The sequence below is a fragment of the Paramisgurnus dabryanus genome, chromosome 11 (genome assembly GCF_030506205.2).
Source record: "Paramisgurnus dabryanus chromosome 11, PD_genome_1.1, whole genome shotgun sequence".
NCBI lineage: Eukaryota > Metazoa > Chordata > Actinopteri > Cypriniformes > Cobitidae > Paramisgurnus > Paramisgurnus dabryanus.
The window spans coordinates 26,047,391-26,068,206 of NC_133347.1; the positions used below are offsets into that span (position 1 = coordinate 26,047,391).

General features: G+C 36.9%; 2 protein-coding genes across 13 annotated transcripts in view; both read right to left on the reverse strand.

The window, feature by feature from the left end:
• The window catches only part of pdlim2 (PDZ and LIM domain 2 (mystique)), a 76,309-nt gene extending 73,934 nt beyond the window's left edge, over positions 1–2,375 (reverse strand). Inside the window, exon 1 of one of the 2 annotated variants that reach the window (XM_065247592.2) lies at positions 2,076–2,375. The gene's annotated coding sequence lies outside the window, so the exon portion shown is untranslated. The remainder of the gene's footprint in view (positions 1–2,075) is intronic. The other variant, XM_065247591.2, reaches the window with a different exon arrangement.
• An 848-nt stretch (positions 2,376–3,223) lies between these two features.
• The window catches only part of sorbs3 (sorbin and SH3 domain containing 3), a 48,652-nt gene continuing 31,059 nt past the window's right edge, over positions 3,224–20,816 (reverse strand). For 9 of the 11 annotated variants that reach the window (XM_065247602.2, XM_065247599.2, XM_065247603.2 and 6 more), the window contains 15 exons: positions 17,293–17,316; positions 16,867–16,960; positions 16,560–16,653; positions 14,277–14,345; positions 12,967–13,077; positions 11,998–12,047; positions 9,155–9,219; positions 7,333–7,385; positions 7,197–7,243; positions 6,696–6,810; positions 6,494–6,619; positions 5,821–6,312; positions 5,157–5,242; positions 4,951–5,057; positions 3,224–4,473 (listed from right to left, as the gene is read on the reverse strand). In XM_065247602.2, coding sequence (XP_065103674.1) covers positions 4,412–4,473; positions 4,951–5,057; positions 5,157–5,242; positions 5,821–6,312; positions 6,494–6,619; positions 6,696–6,810; positions 7,197–7,243; positions 7,333–7,385; positions 9,155–9,219; positions 11,998–12,047; positions 12,967–13,077; positions 14,277–14,345; positions 16,560–16,653; positions 16,867–16,960; positions 17,293–17,316 — 1,595 coding nt within the window. In that variant the 3' untranslated portion in view covers positions 3,224–4,411. The remainder of the gene's footprint in view (positions 4,474–4,950; positions 5,058–5,156; positions 5,243–5,820; positions 6,313–6,493; positions 6,620–6,695; positions 6,811–7,196; positions 7,244–7,332; positions 7,386–9,154; positions 9,220–11,997; positions 12,048–12,966; positions 13,078–14,276; positions 14,346–16,559; positions 16,654–16,866; positions 16,961–17,292; positions 17,317–20,816) is intronic. The other 2 variants (XR_010525756.2, XM_065247598.2) reach the window with 2 other exon arrangements.

Sequence of the window (20,816 nt, forward strand, 5' to 3'; positions counted from 1 at the left end):
ATGATCAAAGCAAACTGTTCAACTGCTGCCCTTAAAAAAAAGAACCGTCTGTGACCGCCAGAATGAATTTTAACAATATTTGAAGAACAAATATCCATTTGTTCTAGATGTTATTTTCCAATAAAGCTGGAAAAAAAATCGCCTGCGATTCCGGTTCAGTGATTAGTAGTAAATTGCCATCACCTGCTTTCAAATGGAGCAGCATTTACTACACAGAGCCGTAGTTCACCAAGAAGCTAGGCAAAATCACGTTCATAATGGAAGACGATCTTCCACGATTATAAAGCTTTCGGTGAAATACGGCTCTGTGTAGTAAATGCTGCTCCATCTGAAAGCAGGTGATAATGGTTTACTACTAATCACCGAACCAGCTTTACTGATGAGACACGCATGAGAATCTGAGAATCACAGACAATTATTTTCCCCAGCTCTATTTTCAAGTCTAATCAAATAAATAAAAACCATGAACACCACTGCATTACATGGCTTCTTTGTGTATACTGCACTATGGATTTTGTGTCTCATACAGTTGACAATGACCAATAATCATATCCATATGGAATACCCACATACAAACTTCTACACATGGTCCGTCCCTCGCATGCTTGTTTAACCACAATTTTTTTATGTGTGGATGTGATGCCAATTAGCATTAAATGGAGTGGAGGAATGTGTTTTGGGCTGATAGAAGTGTTAGGGGGGAAATACACAGAAGGTTAAAAAAGGAGGGACTGTGCAATGGAGACAATACAGAAATACAAAAGCATCTCTGCTCTCTGTTGAGCTGTCAATGGGTTTGGTCTTTGTGCAGACACGTGCGCAGATAGACACGTCTGGCTTTCCCCCCATCCATTCAAAAGTATTGCCCAGTCATCATTTACATTCATCAGAGCCCAGCCTCAAAATTTCTGTGTGCTCAGGTTACCCAGCAGTGAGTTTGATGTTCTCAATAGTGACTGAAATAGTTTTTTTAAAGGGATAGCTCACACAAAGTTGAAAATTATATCATCATTTACTCACCCTTGTTACAAACCTGTATTCATTTATTTGTTTTGATGATAACGAAGGAATATATATTGAGGTATGTTTGGAACCAAACCATTCATGAGCCCCATTCACTTCCACAGTATTCTTGTTTCCTACTATGAAAGTGAATAGGCCTCAGGATCAGTTTGGTTACAAATATTGCTCAAAATATCTTTCTCTGTTATCATCAAAACTAGGTATGAAAATGAAAGAAAATTATGACAATTTCATTTTTGAGTGAACTATGCCTTTAAGTGTTTTTGAACATCTAATAAAGATACAATTATAAATACAATTCTGTACAATTCATTATTTCATACAATTTAAAATATGAAGTGTTAAGCAGTAACCTGTCATTATTCAGCATTACTATATTTAAATTAAAACATTACAATTCTTCCAAGAGTAAAGCCCTTTACATCATATCATAAAAATAAAGCTAAGAGATGTTTAAATGTTTGTAGGACAAGAAAAAAACAAAGTTTATTTAAAGCTAACAACAGGGTAGCAAATATGTCTCATAACACAGTCAGCCGCCTACCTAGGCAGCATCTTTGGACATCACAAGACATATGGACACTAATGTTAGTGTACTGTATATGTTCCTAACAAACAATAATATGAAAAACTTTTCCTCAAAAGCATTTTTGGGCATATTGGACAGACACCCTTTATAGACACCATAGGTAGGCAGCTTAGTAAGTCTGACAACATGAGGACACGCACAGCACTGAAATACGTCAAGTTATTCAAGTACGTGTTGTGTACAGAGTTACAGCTGTTGTAAATTAAATGAAAGTTCACAACACTTTAGCCGCATCACTGAATAAGTTTAGTTTAACTCGGTTTATTTTTGATAAAGCAGTCGCACAAGCGGCGTGTGGCGTGAAGGAAGGATGCTGAAACCGATGTCATGAGTCTCACGTGTCACTTAAAGAAATATAACCGACCACTTTTTCTTACAAACAATTACGAAAACACATCAATACCGTACACAAACTATAAATATGCCTGAAAACAGATTCAATAGACAGAAACGTAACGCTTACCTGGATGAAAGAATCGGCGTGCAGGTGCAATGAGGCGTAGTAACCGCAGCGCCGTGATTGACACCTGTTTGAGAATGACGTCAAAAGCACGCACGCGTTCTGCGTGAGCGTGAAGGAGACGCTATTCTTCTTCTGAAGTAATTCACTCTTCTCGTCGAAGACCTGCCCGATATTGTTTTAAGGCAGTGCCCAAATTCCCACGCCGCCCAGTCTTCTCAAACTTCTCCTGAGAATGTCATCCGCCGTGACGGTCGGAGCATCATCTGTGCGCTACTCGCTCGCGTGCCACGTGTTGCTGTCAAAATAAAGCCCGCGGGGTGGGCACGCGAGGGTGGCACGCGGGGCGTGTCCAGTAGGTGGGAAGAAACAGAAATATGATTTTAACTCCAAACACTTCGAGACTCTGTGCTCACTGCGCCATCTACAGACAGTTAATGTACGCAGGCTCACCTTTCCCTGTTGCTCAATTGGTAGACGAGCATTGCGCACAGCTCAGTGTTTGAATTGAGGAAGTTTGGGGTGGTCCCAGATCTCCTAGTCCAATAGGGACCCCCTTATAATGACAGGGGGGTAGCTAGGGGACTCCCAATAATCTTTGACATAATTTAAACACAGAAAAACCCAAAGACTATGGGTTTTATCCCAGGAACACACACATACTCTTGCTTACTTTGGCTACGTGTTTCTGCCATAGGAATACATGTAAATGCCTCAAGGTGCAAATGTTCAGACGTAAAAATTTAAATTTAAGATTGAACGGGTTTATTTTTGATGTTTTTAAATTGTATGAGATTATTGATGCTTATTTAGGTAAATCTGGCAAAAATATTGTTTTGTTAAGATTCTTTATTTTACTTTTATGTTCGGTCCTAAGTCATTCTGCATCAGACATGTACAATAAAAGAATTAACAAAGAAGTTCAAAATGGTTTATCTTCATGTTTGTTATATAAAACTCATTATAAGATAAATTACATGGTATTTTCTCAGAAAGATATTTGTCATCACAGGTTAATTATTTGGGTGCTTTATAAATATGTGTTGACTCATGACAGACAGTTCATGAATGAAACGGAAACATTTGTCAAATAGATTGGACTTGTTTACCATGAGGAAAATTGTGCCACATGAATAAAACAGATGTAGATGTATTTTTGTAACCATTTATTTCATTTATCATTATCAAAACTGTGAGTACCTTACATAGGCTACTGCAATACATTGTGTGGTCAATAAAAATATATTATCTTTATCATCACCGTATTTGATAACTGTGCGATAATCTATACAAATGCAATCAGTTATTTCAGTTCCCAGAAAATTAAAGCAAGACAATGAGTTGATTATGAAATTTAAATTATTAGAAAATGGCATCTTTATAAACACATTTTCCACCTTAACCCATTGTGAAAAATCCTCAGGTTTTAACCAACAATGACAACCTGAGTTATCCCAGTCAAATATCTCTCAGATCAGGACTAATCCTGCATAAATTAGTGTTATGGATAAATTAATATGTTGAATTAAATAGAGTTTGAGACCAAATAGGAGTTAAAGAACAGACTAAATTTAGACTTTAAACCAAGATAATTGTTAAACCAAATAGTTTTCACTTACCCATACAAAAGGGATAAACAACACTTTCTTTGTCTTATACTTTCAGGATAAATGCATGCCCAGTTTGTTACACAATAAACGTGAACATTAAACAGACAGATTTAACACTTTAAGACAACTGCATGAAGCATTTGCAGACATTTCATATAATGATTGTAAAAACGGCATTAGTGTTTTTAATATGACATTGTGGCCAGCCCAGCAAACGCAAAAAAAATCACAATTGTGAACAATAAACAATACAGTTTTGACCACGTCAGACCCAAGCGTTAGCTCTGTATCCTCACAATTTGTAGAGTTCATGAGCAATGTTGTTACAATTCTGGAGAAAAAAGAAATTAACCTTTCAAAAGATGTTAAATTATAGTTGTTTCGAAAAATTTGAAAACTCCAAGATATTCAAAGCACCATGCATCAATGATTTCATTACGATCCAACACGTGAGTGATCATACTGTGACAAACTCTTCTGTGTCCATCATCTGTAGAAGTCTGCCAGTGTTACCATGGTAACACAGGTACCACAGTAACACCGTGAGAAGTGCACATGCATACCTGCTTTGTATATAATGTGTAAGATGTGAAGAAAAACTGAAAAGTGTGTTTATTTTGTTTATATGGATGTAAAGAGAGCTGTGCAGTGAATAGTTGCAGAGTCTTTAGTGACAGTGGCTGTGTATGCAATAATCAGGAAATTGCTGTGATGAATTGGTGGGAGCTCTTAAACTGGTGCCACATAGTTGCCAGGAAAAGTGCCAAAGGCATGTGTCCGTTCAGACGTACCTGGAAAAAAACGGAAAAATAAAACTTGCTCATTTACACAACTAAACAAATGACTTCAAACAAACACAAAATTTATAAAACTGTAACATAGTTAAAAACAATGCTCATTGCAGTATATGCAAAAAATCATGCGATGTTGTCATCAGAGTATTGGCCAATAGAGGGCAGCAAATGAAAGGTCCTTATATTTTAACATACACATAGATTATAAAGATGACAAACAGTTCACTTGAAAAATGTTTAGATGCCAAGATTAGTACTTGTAAATAAAAATAATAATTATTATTAATTAATTCATAATTAATAAGAATTAAGAAATAATAGAAATAAATCAAGTTAATAGAATTAATAAAGTTGGCCAGGTTAGTGACATCAAATCTTTGAACGATACCTTAAATTTTGTTTAAATTGAAATTGATATCTCAATGTTAATATCTATTTCACAGGAGTGGATCATTTACTTAAAAGGACCATTACCTACAAACCAGCCGTCATCACATTTCTCAATCACTTGTACGATGTCTCCCTCCTTTAATTCCAGCTCGTCTCGATTCTGGGGATTATAATTGTAAACTGCTTTATACCTGTATAAATAAATAAAATAAAAATAAATAAATAGAGGTTTTATTTCTGTGTCTGCATTATTTTGGTAAACATTTATGAACATTGTATTAGGTACTTACGGTTGTCGTGGAATGACTGTAGAAGCAGACGGTGATGTTAAATGAACCTTAACGTGGGATTTTGGAGATTGGGTTTTGGGTCCATCCTAAATGTCATTTAAAAAATAAACATTTCAAATACTGCGAGGTCACGGTACATGTTGAATAAATATTTACAAACATTCACTCCTATATGGTCCCATTTAAACCTTTGTTTTAGGATTTTGAATACAATTTGTGACATTGACCTTGTTAAATTATTAATACAAAAAGTCAGATTTCTTTGTTTTAATGTATTGGTTTAGTCCAGTGGTCTCCAACATGGTGCCCGTGGTTGCCCGCACAGAGTCTGTGAGGTGCCTGCCAAAGCACATTCTATTAATAGTCTCAATTGTAATATTTATTTATTGCATTTTTTTTTTACATTAGCTAGGCCTTTTTTATGTATGTTAACATTTTAAACAATGATAAAACATATCAACAAGTAAAATAAAATGGAATCAACAAGTAAAACAAAAACTTTTTGAGTAGATAAATATCAAAAAGTAGCCTTCCAGCTTGTTTTATCCATTGTGGTAGCTCTTGCTCACAAAAAGGTTGGAGACCCCTGATCTAGACGTTGCAGTTAATTTAAAGATGGTTTACTTTTTATTTAACTAACTAATGTGTGTTATTTTATACAAACCTGTGTGATGTGCGAGTTATAGTTGTTGTTCAGTTGCAGTCCTGGACCCTGGGGAGATGTCAGCACATGATTGGATGACGACACAGGTGATCTGGTGCCTGGGCTGTGAGGGTGCAGTGATCCGCTCCGGTTGCCCGTGGGTGCGGTGGATGAAGTGATGGCAGGCGAATACAGAAAGTGTTTAGGGGAGGTGGGCTGTGCAAGTGACAGAGGGGAGCGTGATTGGCTGGAGTGTTTGTGAGGTGACAGAGGAGGTTCAGGGGAGCGTGTGGAGGGAGACAGGGGAGAGTGCAGTGGCCGGCCGGGGCTGAGGGGCTCTGAGGTAGCGGTGGGTGAGAGAGGCGAGGAAGGATAATCATCACTGGATTTAGTGCGGAGCAGTTTGTTGACCTGGACATGGTTGATGGGAAAGATCCCACTGCGGTTGGTTCCGGCGATACGACCCTCCAGCCAGTGATCATCTACTTGCCTGACTATGGAGATGACTTCACCCTGAACCCATAACAAAGAACAGGTAAGAGAAGGAAAACAAAGTGAACTTGACAAAGACGACTAAAATGAGGCCACTGTATGATTGATAGGAGTAACAAAAACGTCAATCTGAATATTTGCAATAACATCCAATCATACTTTTCTTCTTCTTCTGTGGTGTAAAGTTTATTATTTCTGGCACCTTTTTAAAGGAAAGCTCCACAGGTAGGTCAGCATTAAAGTTGAACAGGGCTACTGCTTCTCCATATTCCAGCACCTGGACGGTAGGTGACTTTATTGGAGTTGGTTTTTCTGTTGAAGGAATAATCTAGAAAGAAAAAAAAAGTTAATGTAACAAAAACAGGTAGTCACATTTCAAAATCCCTATGTATATACGGCCGTACCTCCACATAGGTGGTGGGAAAGATTCCCACTCTCCCATGATGCTCTCCTTCATACCAGTTGGCGTCCACCTGCCGGTGTATGTACACTACATCACCTTTCTGTATGGTCAGCTCTCTGAGAGGACAAAGATGATGACAATGATTGCTATAGGAAGCAGGGGGTGTAAATATACCAATATCACAAAGAAAATTGAATTGGAAAAATAAGAGAAATTACAATTATTTTAGTCTAGGCCTAGTCTAACCCCTGTCCGGGAAACCGCACCTAAAGCAGTTTTTATAAACAAACCTTACAAAAAACAATACTGGTGTGCATCTTGAAACCAAACAATGGCACTGATATATATTAAGATATGGCAATACAAAGCGTTTTTAAATTAAGGCAGCTCAAACAAGCATTTTAGTCTGGGACTAGCATAAGCCCTGTCGGGAAACAGCCCCATAATGGATCTCTCTATACGTATTAAGTTTGTGTCTGTGACGGAGTTTGCACCTACTTACTTTGGCGACTGTGCTTGAAAATTAAATTTGGCTCGCGCTGCTTTCATCTGCGTAGATAAACATTTTACATTATAGCCTGATGTCAGTATAAAAACTGTACTTTTTATTTAAACCTTGGAGATAAAAGATCAAATACCTTCCTATCGTCTTTTTTAGGTGGGAAATCCATCTTTTGATCCGTCATTTGATCTGTAGAAAGAACCAAAGATCAGATATGAGATAACGGTCCATACTGATATAATGAAGAGAGTAACCAATAAGATCATGATGAAAACAACAAAATAATACCATCAAAATACAGTATGTATAATACTAATGGATGCCAAGAGATTATGTTATTAACCTTTATTACACGGCTCTCTGGAATGCTTGATTCTGATTGGTCAGTTGAGACATTTGCAGGTTCGTTCTTTTCAAATAATAACCGCTCCAAAATAATAACGCATAGCCGGACTACTTGCACGAGTAAAATCGCTCCGCGCCAATAAAGATCAATAAAGATTACTGTCTGTTTGGCGCCATCTTCTGACAAACACTCGACAACCACGACAAGACACAGAGAGCTTACTGAGACTGAACTTGACAAAATAGAGCATGACAGCTACAAAGCCAACACACAACAAAATACAGAATGGGCATTAAAACTTCTCAAAGACTGGCTAAAAGAGAAAAAATGGAGACAGACAAGTATGAAGCAGAGGATCTTAATAAGGTATTACGATCATTTTATGCATCTGTGCAAAGTTTCGCGGAAGGATAAAAATGTTAATTTAAAACAAATATGCCAATAAAATGTTTCAAATTCATATTCATGTCCAGTTTTTTTCTTATGTGGCAAGTAGCCGTGTAATAAGCGGGATAATGTAGAGGCAGCCGGTAGTTATTGGGAAATAAGCCCCTTCAGTGTGATACAAGACCCTCCGCTTCGCGTCGGGTCCTGATCACACTGTCGGGGCTTATTTCCCAATAACTACCGGCTTACTCTACATTATCCCTTACGTATTGTTCAAAATATATAATGTCATATATAAAAATATCCTTATTGAATGGAAAAGGCAAGTTTTCATTGAATGGACGGTGTAAATTTCAAAACATTTAGGAACAGTTTCCCAGACAGGGTTTAGATTAATCCATGACTAAGCCATAGTTATATTAGGACTAGGGCTGTAAAAGATGATTATTTTGAAATTATTTTGTACACACACATGCATATATGTATTTAAGAAACATTTATATGTATGTATATTTAGATTTTTAAATAATGTTATATATTAATAAAAAAATATATATATACATAAATAAATATTTTCTTACATTTATAGTATGTGCGTATTTATATACACACACAACACACACAAATATACTGTATTATGAAAACACAAGCTTTTATTTTCTATGTGATTAATCACGATTAATCTTTTGACAGCCCTTATTAGTACATTTAAATAGTTTTTACAAACATACCTTACAAAAAACATTACAGGTGTGCATCTTGAGACAAAGCAATGGCACTGTTATATGGTTAGATATGTCAATGGAGGGCGTTTTTAAATTAAAAGCTCAAACATGCATTTTAGTCTGGGACTAGGGTAAACCCTGTTTGGGAAACTGCCCCGTAAAGTTTATATTTAATATAAATTAGTTGCAAATTAATCATGAACATAAGAATTGGTTTTAAACTCTGTGCAGGTTACTGTTTAAAGCAGATTGTTTCTGAATGAACCTCATGGCTAATATATAATCAAAACATGCATGCTGTTGCTTGATATGCATTTCCTGTCCTGGCAAGTGCCATTTGTGTTTGTTGTTTTGCATAGTTTTGTTTACGCTGTCCATGTAGTATTTGCGTAAAACGTGGAGAAATCAGAGGAAAGGAGTGGCGGGTGCTGCTGAGTACAATGAAGGAAATAGGAAATGCAGTAGGGGAGGGGACGAGAAGACAAATTGTGGTTTCTTACCATAAGCATGTATGAAGCTGGGTGATGTGCCCTGCTTTACAGCGGAGCAGGGGATTATGGGAGATCTGTAAAAAAATTCAGAAATGCAAAATTACAAACAACATACTAACACAAAGTTCCTTAAAGGGCACATATTATGCAAAATCCACTTTTACAAGGTGTTTGGACACATATGTGTGTAGGCAGACCCACAACAACCCTACAATGAAAAAACCCACCCTCTCCTCCTTTTTAATCCTCATAAAACCAAAGCAGTCTTATTAGACATGCTTTTTAGATTCTCTTGTTAATGTGACATCACACTGATAAAGCCCAGCCCACAGCCACTCACTGACTGGTTAATTTTACCCAAAAGCTTTTCTAAATGTGTTTGTTGGCACATTGTAGTGCTAATTTGACTAAAAATACTATTGTCTCAGACTGTATTATTTATGAACACATCTATCAGTCCCTCCTGAAAAACGTGATTATGCGATTGCATGTTTCAACGCATAATCAGTCAAAGTCCGCATATTTATGCAGGGGACGCATTTTTTAAAATATGCCGCACTTTCATTGCATAAATTGCAGATTTCCATGCGCAAAATATGCGGGGCTTGCAAAATTTCACAATCCCCGTATTTTCGTAGCAAAAATCACATATATCTTAGCAGAAGGTTGAAACATTTTGCATTAACCTCACACAAGCGCAACCATTTCCCCTTTTGCCATGGGAAAGTTATGAAGTGACATGATTATGTGACGTGAACATTATTGAAAAGCTGCAAAAGCTGAAAACTATTTTTGCAAGTTACCGCAATTTCATCGCATAAAATTGCATAAATCACAAAATCACAATCACAAAAAAACTTGAGTTTTTCTGGAAGGACTTATCTATATCAGACATGGCAGCATGGCATTACGTAAGACATGAGACTCGAAAGAACCCACAATTGTCATACCGACATGAGACAGGCATGCCACCATTTTTTATATAAGTGCTGAAATTCAAACACGACATATTGTACTAAATAAGGCTAAAATGCGATTTGCAACAATGTGATTTGTTCCCTGAAAAGACATAAATGAACTCGATGGAGTCACAGGAAGAGCCATGAAATTACCAGATGTAACTCTAAATGTGTTCGGCTGAAAAAAGAAAGTCATTTACACCTAGGACACACCTAGAATGACATTAAGGTGAGCAAATGATGGGGTAATTTTCATTTTTTTGTGAACTATTTCTTTAAAAGACAAGTATGCAATAAAACTTTCCTCTGGGCTGCATGCCACAAAAACAACAGATGGACTGCCTTGGCCATAAAGATACCAAACCAGTTTGAAACATTGTAATATTTATGATAATGTAAAAGACCGGAGAGATTTTAGTAATGGACCTTTCTCCTGGGTCCTTATGTTAAAAACAAGTAATTTAATAAACAACCAAGTTGAAAAAAGTAACAAGCTGTTCCATAAACACTTAAACCCAGTTCCTGTTGTTAACAGATTCTCAGCCCCAGGTTAATAATCATTCCAGAAACAAAAAGGAAGCTGTAAAACTTTCCTCACTCTGTATCATTACGAGTTTTGTAGCAATGTGGCATTTTTGGCATTTTGTGGGTGGAGAGGTAGTCAGCGGGAGCTAAGGAGGCAATATGAGCTCATCAATGTGAAAACAGATTCAAGAATGTGTCTCTGAGATGTAGGAGATATGCTACCGGGCCCCTGGCCGAGCAAATATTGAAGCTTAAAGTGTCCGAATGGGAATGAGGATCTCAACTCTTGCCTTTTATAGCTCTGCTGTGTCCATACACCTCATTTGAGAAGCATTGATTCACAGAAGGTGGAACAATGTTGGAACATTTGGTACAGTATACAGTTATACCATAACTGACTTTAATGCTATTGATATCGTTACAGAACATTATCCAATAAGATTAACCCATCATAAAAGAAATCATTTACTGGTACAGTAACAACAAACAGCCTGTTAACAGATTGAACAAGTTCAAGCATGCAAGTTAAGACCGTGACATCCACGCAAACATCGACATAAACGCAACTACGCACACAAACAGCTCAGCATGGGGGCGGTATGTGGGCCGACGGCCAAAAAGTCAACAATTAACCAATCAGACCAGGAGGTCAGACATGTCATATGACCTTAATAACGGACCGTAAAACAGGGTCTAGTGCATTTAGTCACATTGTATCCTTAATAAGATTGAGACATTATTGAGCATTTTCTGGATGAACGCACAAAACATAAAGAATGATGATTTGCGTTGACAAAAGAACTGTTGGATTTGAAAAAAACTTCTACGGTGTACTGGTGAACTAAACCGGACATGACATAAGTGAAACCATGCACATGCACATAGGCATAAAGATACAAAATCTGAAATTAAAAACTTAGAAATAAATGTAATGTTTCAGGATTTGAAAAGCAAAAAATTAAGCATCTAGTCATTATGTATCTATACTATTTTTGTAGGTCAATAAACACATAAGCACATTATATGGATGTGACTGTTTCTTTTTTTCTGTAAAAGATCAGGTTTGCCTTTTTTATTGAACACAATGATGAACCATTCTCAGATTATGCTGGGATTAACATGGATGGACCATTGGTTTTTACACAAACGTCAAGTTCATAGTTCACACTAAAGCAATAGGGAGACCAAATACAAAGAAATTGTGAAATTCATTCAAATTCAATTAAAAATGTCACTAAAATGTGAGTAGTTATGCTAATAATATGAATTTTAATAGAAGTAATGTATCAAGTTAAAAACAAAGAAATCATTTGATCTCCAGTGTACAGACACTCAACAACATTATAAAAAACATAGACATAAACTCACCTGTTCTCAAGTCTGTTCTCTTCTGGTCCTGTCCTGTTGGGTTTAGTCTCCTGTTAATTGAAATCACAGTGAGTCCATGCACCTGCACATACACACTCACCCTAGGACACAGTTAAATCAGGAGTATTTGGGAGCAGCTCTGTGAAAATCTAAAAGAGGCGGTGGCCATTCCTGCATAGAAAGTTTCAAGTTTCCCCTGGGTCCTAAACTTCCCCAAATACATTACACATCTGAATCACATGCGACAGGTGATGTCATCAGCAAAGATTTCTACAAATATTAGCACAGTGTGAAAGCCTTTAAAGGTGCAGCATTCATAATTTAATATTAGACTATGTAGTTCAGCCAGAAATGAAGATTTAACACTTAATGTTTTTGTAAAGTCTATGGCTTTCTTTGTTTAGTTAAAAACAATGTCCTGCCTGCTGTTTTCGGTACAATGAAAATTAATGGGCTTGTCGAACTGCAAGTAAACTTGATGATTTATGGAGCAGATGTGAAATGCGTGGTGGTGGCCATGGATTTTGGCTGTTCAGCATGACAGGAAGTGACAGAGAGGATCAGCATGCACAGCTGTCAGGATGCGAAAAGTCTTTGACTGCATTTTGGCGTAACATGCAGGACCTTGTCTGAGTGGTGTGGGAATTTTTAAGGGAAACAGTGAAGTTATAATGGATGACTAAAGTCTGGACAGAGGTCCGAAAGATTGAAAAACGTTCAGGGAGGTTCCCCACAGTAACCAAAGCCAAAACACTTCTTATTTTTAGCTTCATTTAATTTTTCTTTAGCATTATTATTTGCCTTGTAGCAATTGTACAACAGGCATATATGCAAAGAGAAATTTGGACTACATGTAAGTGTGCAATACAGGATTACAGGTGATTAAAGTGAGAAGTCATGCTGGTCCCAGGGAAGGAAATAGGATTTAGATTTTGGAGGATTGGGATTGGTCAGAGGAAGGGTCAGTACCTCACCCCTTCCACGCCGGTGGTTCTGCTTCTGTGACAACTTCCTCTCTAGACCACGGATATCTGAATCCAGCTCCGCCTCAAATCGATTCAGCTCCGAAACCAATGTCGCCTGGGCAACGCCACGACAGCCATATGACACGTATGAGATTAGGCTTGTTCGACCACATGAACCGACAGCCGGATGACGTCAAAGTACAGCGAGAACGATTAGAAAAATCATACGAAGTCTAATTTCGTCTCGCGGTATTTGGCGTCATCTGGCTGTTGGTTCTTGCGGCGCCACATAAAACCAAACAAGCTTATGGAAATGCAGGGTGTGGTTATGTTAGAATGAAAATCTGGGACTGGATCATGTGAGGAATTGAAGGTTTTGATGTTTTTTTCACTGTCAAAAGGCGTACGTCATAAAATCAAGAATTAACTGGTATTTATTTATTATTCTGAAGTACTTGAAATACCAGGTAAAATAAATATTTCTTAACCCTTAAACTCTGCAGACCCACCGGTGGGTCCAAAACTGCATCATTAAAAAATGTGTAAAAAATATACGTTTTCAAAGTTTTTTGTAAAATTATCAATTTGCTCCAAAGTATGTGGGTAGATGGTCGGCCCAATTCTGCAAAACCAAATGTTTAAATTGCATTTTTTTTAATAATGGGTTATTGGGAAGATAGATCTACATTTCAATTTTCTTTTTAAGATTTTAAAGGTGACATAGAATGATTGAACGGGGTATTTATTCTTGTTCTGTGATGTCACATGTAGACAAAAATTTTTTTGTTTGGGTCTGTAATGCCTTAGAAGCTTCCTAAAAACTTCTCTCAGATAGCTCTATTAGGTTGGGGGATTTTAAACAAGTGGTTTTGCACCTATTTGGCTCTCCCTACTGGCTTAACTTGGAATCTCATTACTGATTGGCTGACTTTGTTGCCACTCAAAAAATGTAGCCAATTATTTTAAAGTGGAGGGGCAGTTAGATGCCTGTGATGTCATAAGCATCAGTTTTTCAGATTGGGCCGTTTTCTGGCTGACATTTCTAAAAGAGGAATTTCTATGAGACTGAGATGTTTAACATGTCAAGAACTTTTTGTATGTTTGTGAATGTGGGTAGACTACCATTATTCAACAAAGACAAGGTAAAAATGGTTTTTCATTCTCTGTCCCCTTTAAGGTAAACTCTAAAAAATTTACATTGAGCTTCTGCATAACTTGCTCTATTCCATTTTTATTAGACATTAAAAATGCAGTATAAAGTCAAGAAATGTTCAAAATGGATGTGTGCTGAGGAATATGAGGGCAGATGCTCACCTCTATAGATGGGGAATGAGGTTTCAGTGTTGGGTGATGTAAGGGTGACTGTGACTCGGGCTTTAATGACTGTGAAAAAAACAAATCAAATACTAAATAAGAGTAAGATTACAACAATGTATAGTATACCATTTCATAATATAATTGAGTGACACTGTGTTTCAAATATGTTTATATGCTTCTGTTGTCTATTACTAAAGACATTGAAAGAAGTGAAGAATAACAGACTGAAGTGAAGACACAATGTTGGACAGCACTTACATAAACCATGCTGTTAAATTTCTCAAATTACCAAAACCACAAGCATTTAATATATTTAATAAAAATCACATGTCACCCCTGCTTCACAAACCTCCATAACTAAAGACCAAACAATAGTTTCTTTTTTTCTTGCAGGGTAGTGTTTTAAACTAATCTGGACATAATGAAATGGCATGTTTAGCATTTGAAAAAGTATGGTAAAGGTGCATTGTGTAACTTTTAAAAAAGATCTGTTGACATAAATACATAACTATATTATCAGTGTTGTATAAAGACCTTGACAAATGATTGTTTTTATTACCTTAGAATGAGCCGTTTTTATTAAAATACACCTGAACATGGATGTCGCTGTTATTTTTCTACAGTAGCCTGGACAAACTGCTCTATAGATTGGGTTTTGTCATTATGTTGTTTTAGACGATGACATAATTTTGTGCTGTGGTTACCGTTAGGGCTGCAACGATTAATCCCGCGTCCCATTAAAAATGCGTGTCTGAAATTGATTCAGAATCGATTTTGAATCGATTCTGTGTTTCATGCACAGCTTGTGCGTGTACTACGGTGTTTTGGTCAGTACAAAGTCCTTATCGATCTAAAATCATTTTGAGTCTGAGTCGTTTATAACATGCATTTAAAAAGCAACACTCGTTACACAAAAACATTCAAAATAATTGTTATTATCATGAAAATACCTGAAACAATTTGAAGAACAGCTATATAAATATCCTTGTAGACATTTCCTGGCGTAGCGTTTGTAATGCTACTTCTTCTGTGGCAGAAAGGGAGTTTCTGCACGAGAGCGCCCTCTGGCTTTGGGATGCGCATTTTCACGATTAATTGTTACAGCCCTAGTTACCATAGCTTCTCTATGCTCTTCGAAAGGGAGGGTGAGCTGTGGACTGAGCCTTTGGTTGCACTTCACAGTCTCACCACTAGATGCCACTTAAAATCCACACAGTGGACCTTATAATCCAAATGCACAAAATAGTTTCACATAGTGATGATGCTTTGAAAACATTTAATTAATCAGAAACCAATATATATATAGCATATTTTAAGATTTATTGCCAATTATTTCATAACATCTGTAAACCTCAGATAAAGATTATTTGCCTATTACCTATATACTGTATGCTATAGAGGACTTAATATATGTAGTAGATAAATCATTTGGTGCTGCTTATACAGTGTTTGTCTATTGTTCTTGACAGACATGTGTCACACAGCATCACAAGCAAGGCATTAATAATTTAACATGAAACCTGTTAATGTGATTGTATAATGTAATGGTATGATCATAGGTGGTGTTTGTGTACATTTTCTAGCGATCATAGCAGATGGAGATATGGAGAGGACAGATATAACTGTGTTGAACAATTGACAGTATTTCCAATACTCTACAGAGCCGATTCAGGTTCCTTGAGACTTTTCTAGATCATCAGAGACTGTTGCACAATCTTGTATTTGGAACAGGGGCTGCATGTTTGTGCTCATGCCTGATTTGCATGACTCTTTTAGTGAATCATAAAACAATACAAACATGTTGTGTAAAACGTGATGTTCAGAAGATCAGTAATGGGGACTGCAAAACTCACATGATCTCAGAAAAAAGGTACAGGTACAAAAGTTGTCACTGGGGGGGTACCTTTTCAAAAAGTACACACTGGTACTTTAGAGGTGCATACTGGTACCTGAAAAGTACATATCTGTACCAAAATGACAGTCCCAGTGAAAGCATTTGTACCTTTATTTCTGATAGTGTAGTATATTTATTTTACTTATTTATAGTTGTGTATTTTATTAAAATATTTACTAATATTTACCTGCCTTTTAATGTGGTTGTAAGCGCATTGCAATAATGATTACTATTGTTTACATAGCGACACATCAATACATAGGTCACACCGACAGATATTTTGTTTATAAGTAATATACTTTATCGCTGTTGTTGTAAACACAAAAAGAGGTTTCAGCAGATCATATGATGATTGAACGGCATGCAGTCTAGCAGTTGTCTCTTACCTGAGTGTGGTTCTCCACCGGCACTCCTTTACCAGGCTCAAAGTCAAATATACTCTTCGGTTGTGGGTGCTTCCCTATGTCGTCCAGATCAGCCCTTTAACAAAACACACAGAGAGAAAGAAAGACAGGCCACTTTACTATGCAATCATTGTTGGTTCATGTAGCAACAGATCCTAACCTGCCTGGTGTTGTTCTTTATCTTTGTAAACTCTCTTTCTTTCTCTCTCTCTCTCTCTCTCTCTCTCTCTCTCTCTCTCTCTCTCTCTCTCTCTCTTTCTCTCTCTCTCTCTCTCTCTCTCTCTCTCACCAGTCGGGAAGGGCTCCATGTTGGGTGAGGGTGAAGGGGTCTGAACTCCCGTCCGGTTGGGAAGAGTCTGGTGGAGGTGAAGATGACAGCTTCCCTATACAGGCAATTAAAGGAAATGTGTCACTGAGAGACTATAAACTTTTCAATATAATATCATTTCTTCATCTTATTAAATAATGTACAACACAGTTATTTAATAGTTCAGAAAAGATCATTTAAATTTAAAATCAAGTTCAAAATATTCTTAAAAATCTATTCATTAAAAAATATTACATTTTAAAGAAATACAGCAGAAGTACAAATTAACATTGTACTGGTTGGTAAACAATAGTTAAATGTTAATGTTTCTATTTATGTTTGTGGCCCAGTCCAGTTTAGCCATTTAACACAGATTTTAATGTTAAACGTCACTATTTAGCCACTTACTTTCTCTCCAGTCAGTATCAGGCTCTAGAAGTAAAATAGACAAAAAAATGTAATTAGAAAAATAAAGATGACTTATAAACTTAAACAGTAAACTTTAAATGTTTGACTGCGTAAGGAATAGTTGAGGAAGGGGTTGAATTATTCGAAAATAATGCACACCCAAATGGCATGACGCAAAGCGAATGATGCATTATTTTCAAATAATTCGAAGGACCCGAGTCAAATATTTTGCTTAAATCACGGTTACCACAGACATTGCTCTGATGGTTATTTTAAGATTTTTGACAGGTCAGGTGTGCGTTTATCGAAAAATAATGCATACCCATGGAACATTTCTAAACCAATGAGAATAAAGCATTCAACAGCCATGTGGTATAATTTAAGACATTTGACAGGTCAGGTGTGCACGTATCGAAAAATAATGCATACCCATGGAACATTTCTCAACCAATCAGAATAAAGCATTCAACAGCCCCATGACATAAATCTTTATACAGTATGGGGTGGTTTCCTGGACAGGCTTTATCCTAGTCTCAGAATAAAAGGCATGTTTGAGCTGCTTTAAAGGTGCAGTGTGTAATTTTTAGAAAGATCTCTTGACAGAAATGCAAAATGATATACAAAACTATATTATCAGGGGTGTATAAAAACCTTTTTATAATGAACCATTATGTTTTTATTACCTTAGAATGAGACGGTTTTATCTACATACAAGAGGGTCCCCTTACGTGGAAGTCGCCATTTTGTGCCGCCATGTTTCTACAGAAGCCCTTAACTGACAAACTTTTTTACTAAGTTGCCTCCGACAATAACATGTTTTTCTGGTGGCGGCTATTGTAGCTTCTCTATGCGTTTCAAAAGTGAGGGGTGAGCAGTGGACTGCGCCGTTGGTTGCAATTTGCAACCTCACCACTAGATTTACACACTGCACCTTTAATTTTAAAAACATCTTGCACTGACATAGTGTCGTTGTTTTGTCTCAAGATGCACATCAAGATGCAATGTTTTTTTAAGGTTTTTTTTTAAACTGCTTAAGTCCTATAACTAAGGCCTAGTCCTGGATTAATCTAAAACCTCTCTGGGAAACTGGCCCTATATCTATTAACTATTTAGGCATATACATTTCAAATGAGTGGCGTGGAGTAGAGCCCTGCAAGCCCGACGGGGCCCGACAGGCTAACCCCATTTGGGCCGTGCTCGGGCCATTTTTTTTTACAGACCGGGCTCAGGTCGGGCATATTTTAGCGTCTCTCCTCATTGTGTTTGTGTGTATAGCAGAGACAGCGCACATTTGAGAGCGCACGCATCAAAGAGCGCGCGCGTCAGAGAGAGCTTAAAAGTGATTGATATTGGTCTCGGGTCGGGTTCGGGCTGAAAAAATTGCAGGCATTGTCGGGCTGGGGTCGGGTAGGGCTTGAACACTAGGGGCCAGGGCCGGGCTGGAGTTTTTGGCCCGTGCAGGGCTCTAGCGTGGAGTAGTCGCTAAAATGGTGGGCTGTTACCCAACAAGATAGCCATCATTTTAAAGTCTATAGACTGGATATAGTCCAGTTATTAGTAACCGTCTTCCAGCCAAAAAAAAAAAAAACAGTTTTTGCCAAGATAACTTGTAAATCAATAGTAATTACAAGGTGTTTGGTATAATTTATTTATTTTATTTCATTTATTTTGGTTAGATGTCTATAAATTGTCCACATGCAGCCCAGAATTTTGCCTTTTTGGCCTGGATGTGTAGGTTGTGTTTGGGTGGCTGTTTGATGTCTTTTAAATGCAAAATTGCTGGCTGGGAACTGAAAGGTTGTTCATCTTAATACATGTACTGTAAGTCCATTGGATAAAATTGCTGCTATATGACTACATAGTTAATTCTATTTAAAGACCAAGTGATTGAGATAATGCACCAGTTAAGATCCTCACATGACAGCCTGCTATTAACTACTTTGTCTGTATAAGCTCAGTATAAGTCTGGTGTCCATAGAAACACATTAAGCAGGGTGAGTAATGTTTGCACTATAATGCACATAATTACTGTGTATAGCATTTCACTCATTAAAGCTGATTTCTTACAAACTACTGCAGTAAAACTCAGGATAATCTGTATAGTCATTAAGCTCAGGGTTACTGGCCAAATATCCCAGAGGGCTTCTGTGCAGTTTTGTATAACAGTAGTTAGTGAGAGAGCACCATAAAAAGAGTATAGGGCAATTCCATGCACAAGGACGAATTAATCATAAAAAGTAAAGTTTTTACCCAAAGACAAGTTTTAATCATACTGATATCTCAGATGTCAATATTTGATGAACTGTAAAAAGTTTAATCATCTTGAATTTACAATTCAACTTTCTTGACTTGTAGTGAAGAGTTGCTATAAATTATAAAATATAGATTTTTTTAAATTACGTTATTTAAACTTTATTTTTATAATTTATAGCAACTAGTCAAGAAAGCTGAAATTAATTTCATTTGATAAAATATTTTTAATTCTTTAAATAAGTGCAAATTGATGAATTGACACCTATATAACAGAGAATTGTCACATCCTCCATAAAGTTTTTTCCTCATAAATGCGCATACAATAATTAAATAATAATAAATATTAAATGTTCTTTGAAGAGCCGTCCCTTGTCCATTTATACGTATTATTCCTTGAGGTCTGTGCCTTTAAATACATAGAATTCCTACAAAGTAAAGGTTACTTTTGTCACATCCATAGCGCATTCATGTTTCTCTTATCTAAAATAGATAACACGAGTATAGACAGATTTTTGCTGATGTCTTGACACTATCATCGGTTGTTTAGGAGAATATAAACAGATGGTTCATTATATTGGTAATAAATGCGATATAAGAGAAAATATATTTCAATTGACTGCAAATGTCACATCCATAACGTTGGCATTGTACATCTAATGCTGTTCTTGGTTTTCACAAGAAATTTTTCACATTGTTTGTGATAAAATCTTGGCTCGTGTACATCAGTGTATTCGACCTATAGGAACTCATTGGCCCTCATTTATCAAAAGTGCGTACCCCAAAATTCCAGCGTACACCTGGCGTACACCCAAAACCACGGTGACTTTGAGATTTATCAATATGGACGTTGGCGTACGGCACGCTCAAATCCTACGCCAGCTCAGGAGGTGGTGTACGCACATTTTGAGTTAGTGCAGAAATGCGCAAACACTTCCTAACACCACAAAACGCACTGACAAACTAAAATATATGATATATTATGACCCACTGTAAAAAAAACATAATAATTACAAACTTCAGTGTTTATTTTTATGCAACATGGACTTCAATGTTTAATTTGAGAGACTTTACCAAAGCATTTGATTTGTATGCATATGTATTCCTTCAGTTGAGAGCCTGGGCGCTTTACCTGACGTTTCAGGGAAAGCATGTGGGCGGAGCGGAGCCTTGAGCGGTGCGGTAATATTACCATCAAAGCGCCTTTCTAAAAAGTCAGCTCGCTCAGCACCGCTCGTTGAACCCAGAACGCCCTTTGATAATTTGCTAGTTCG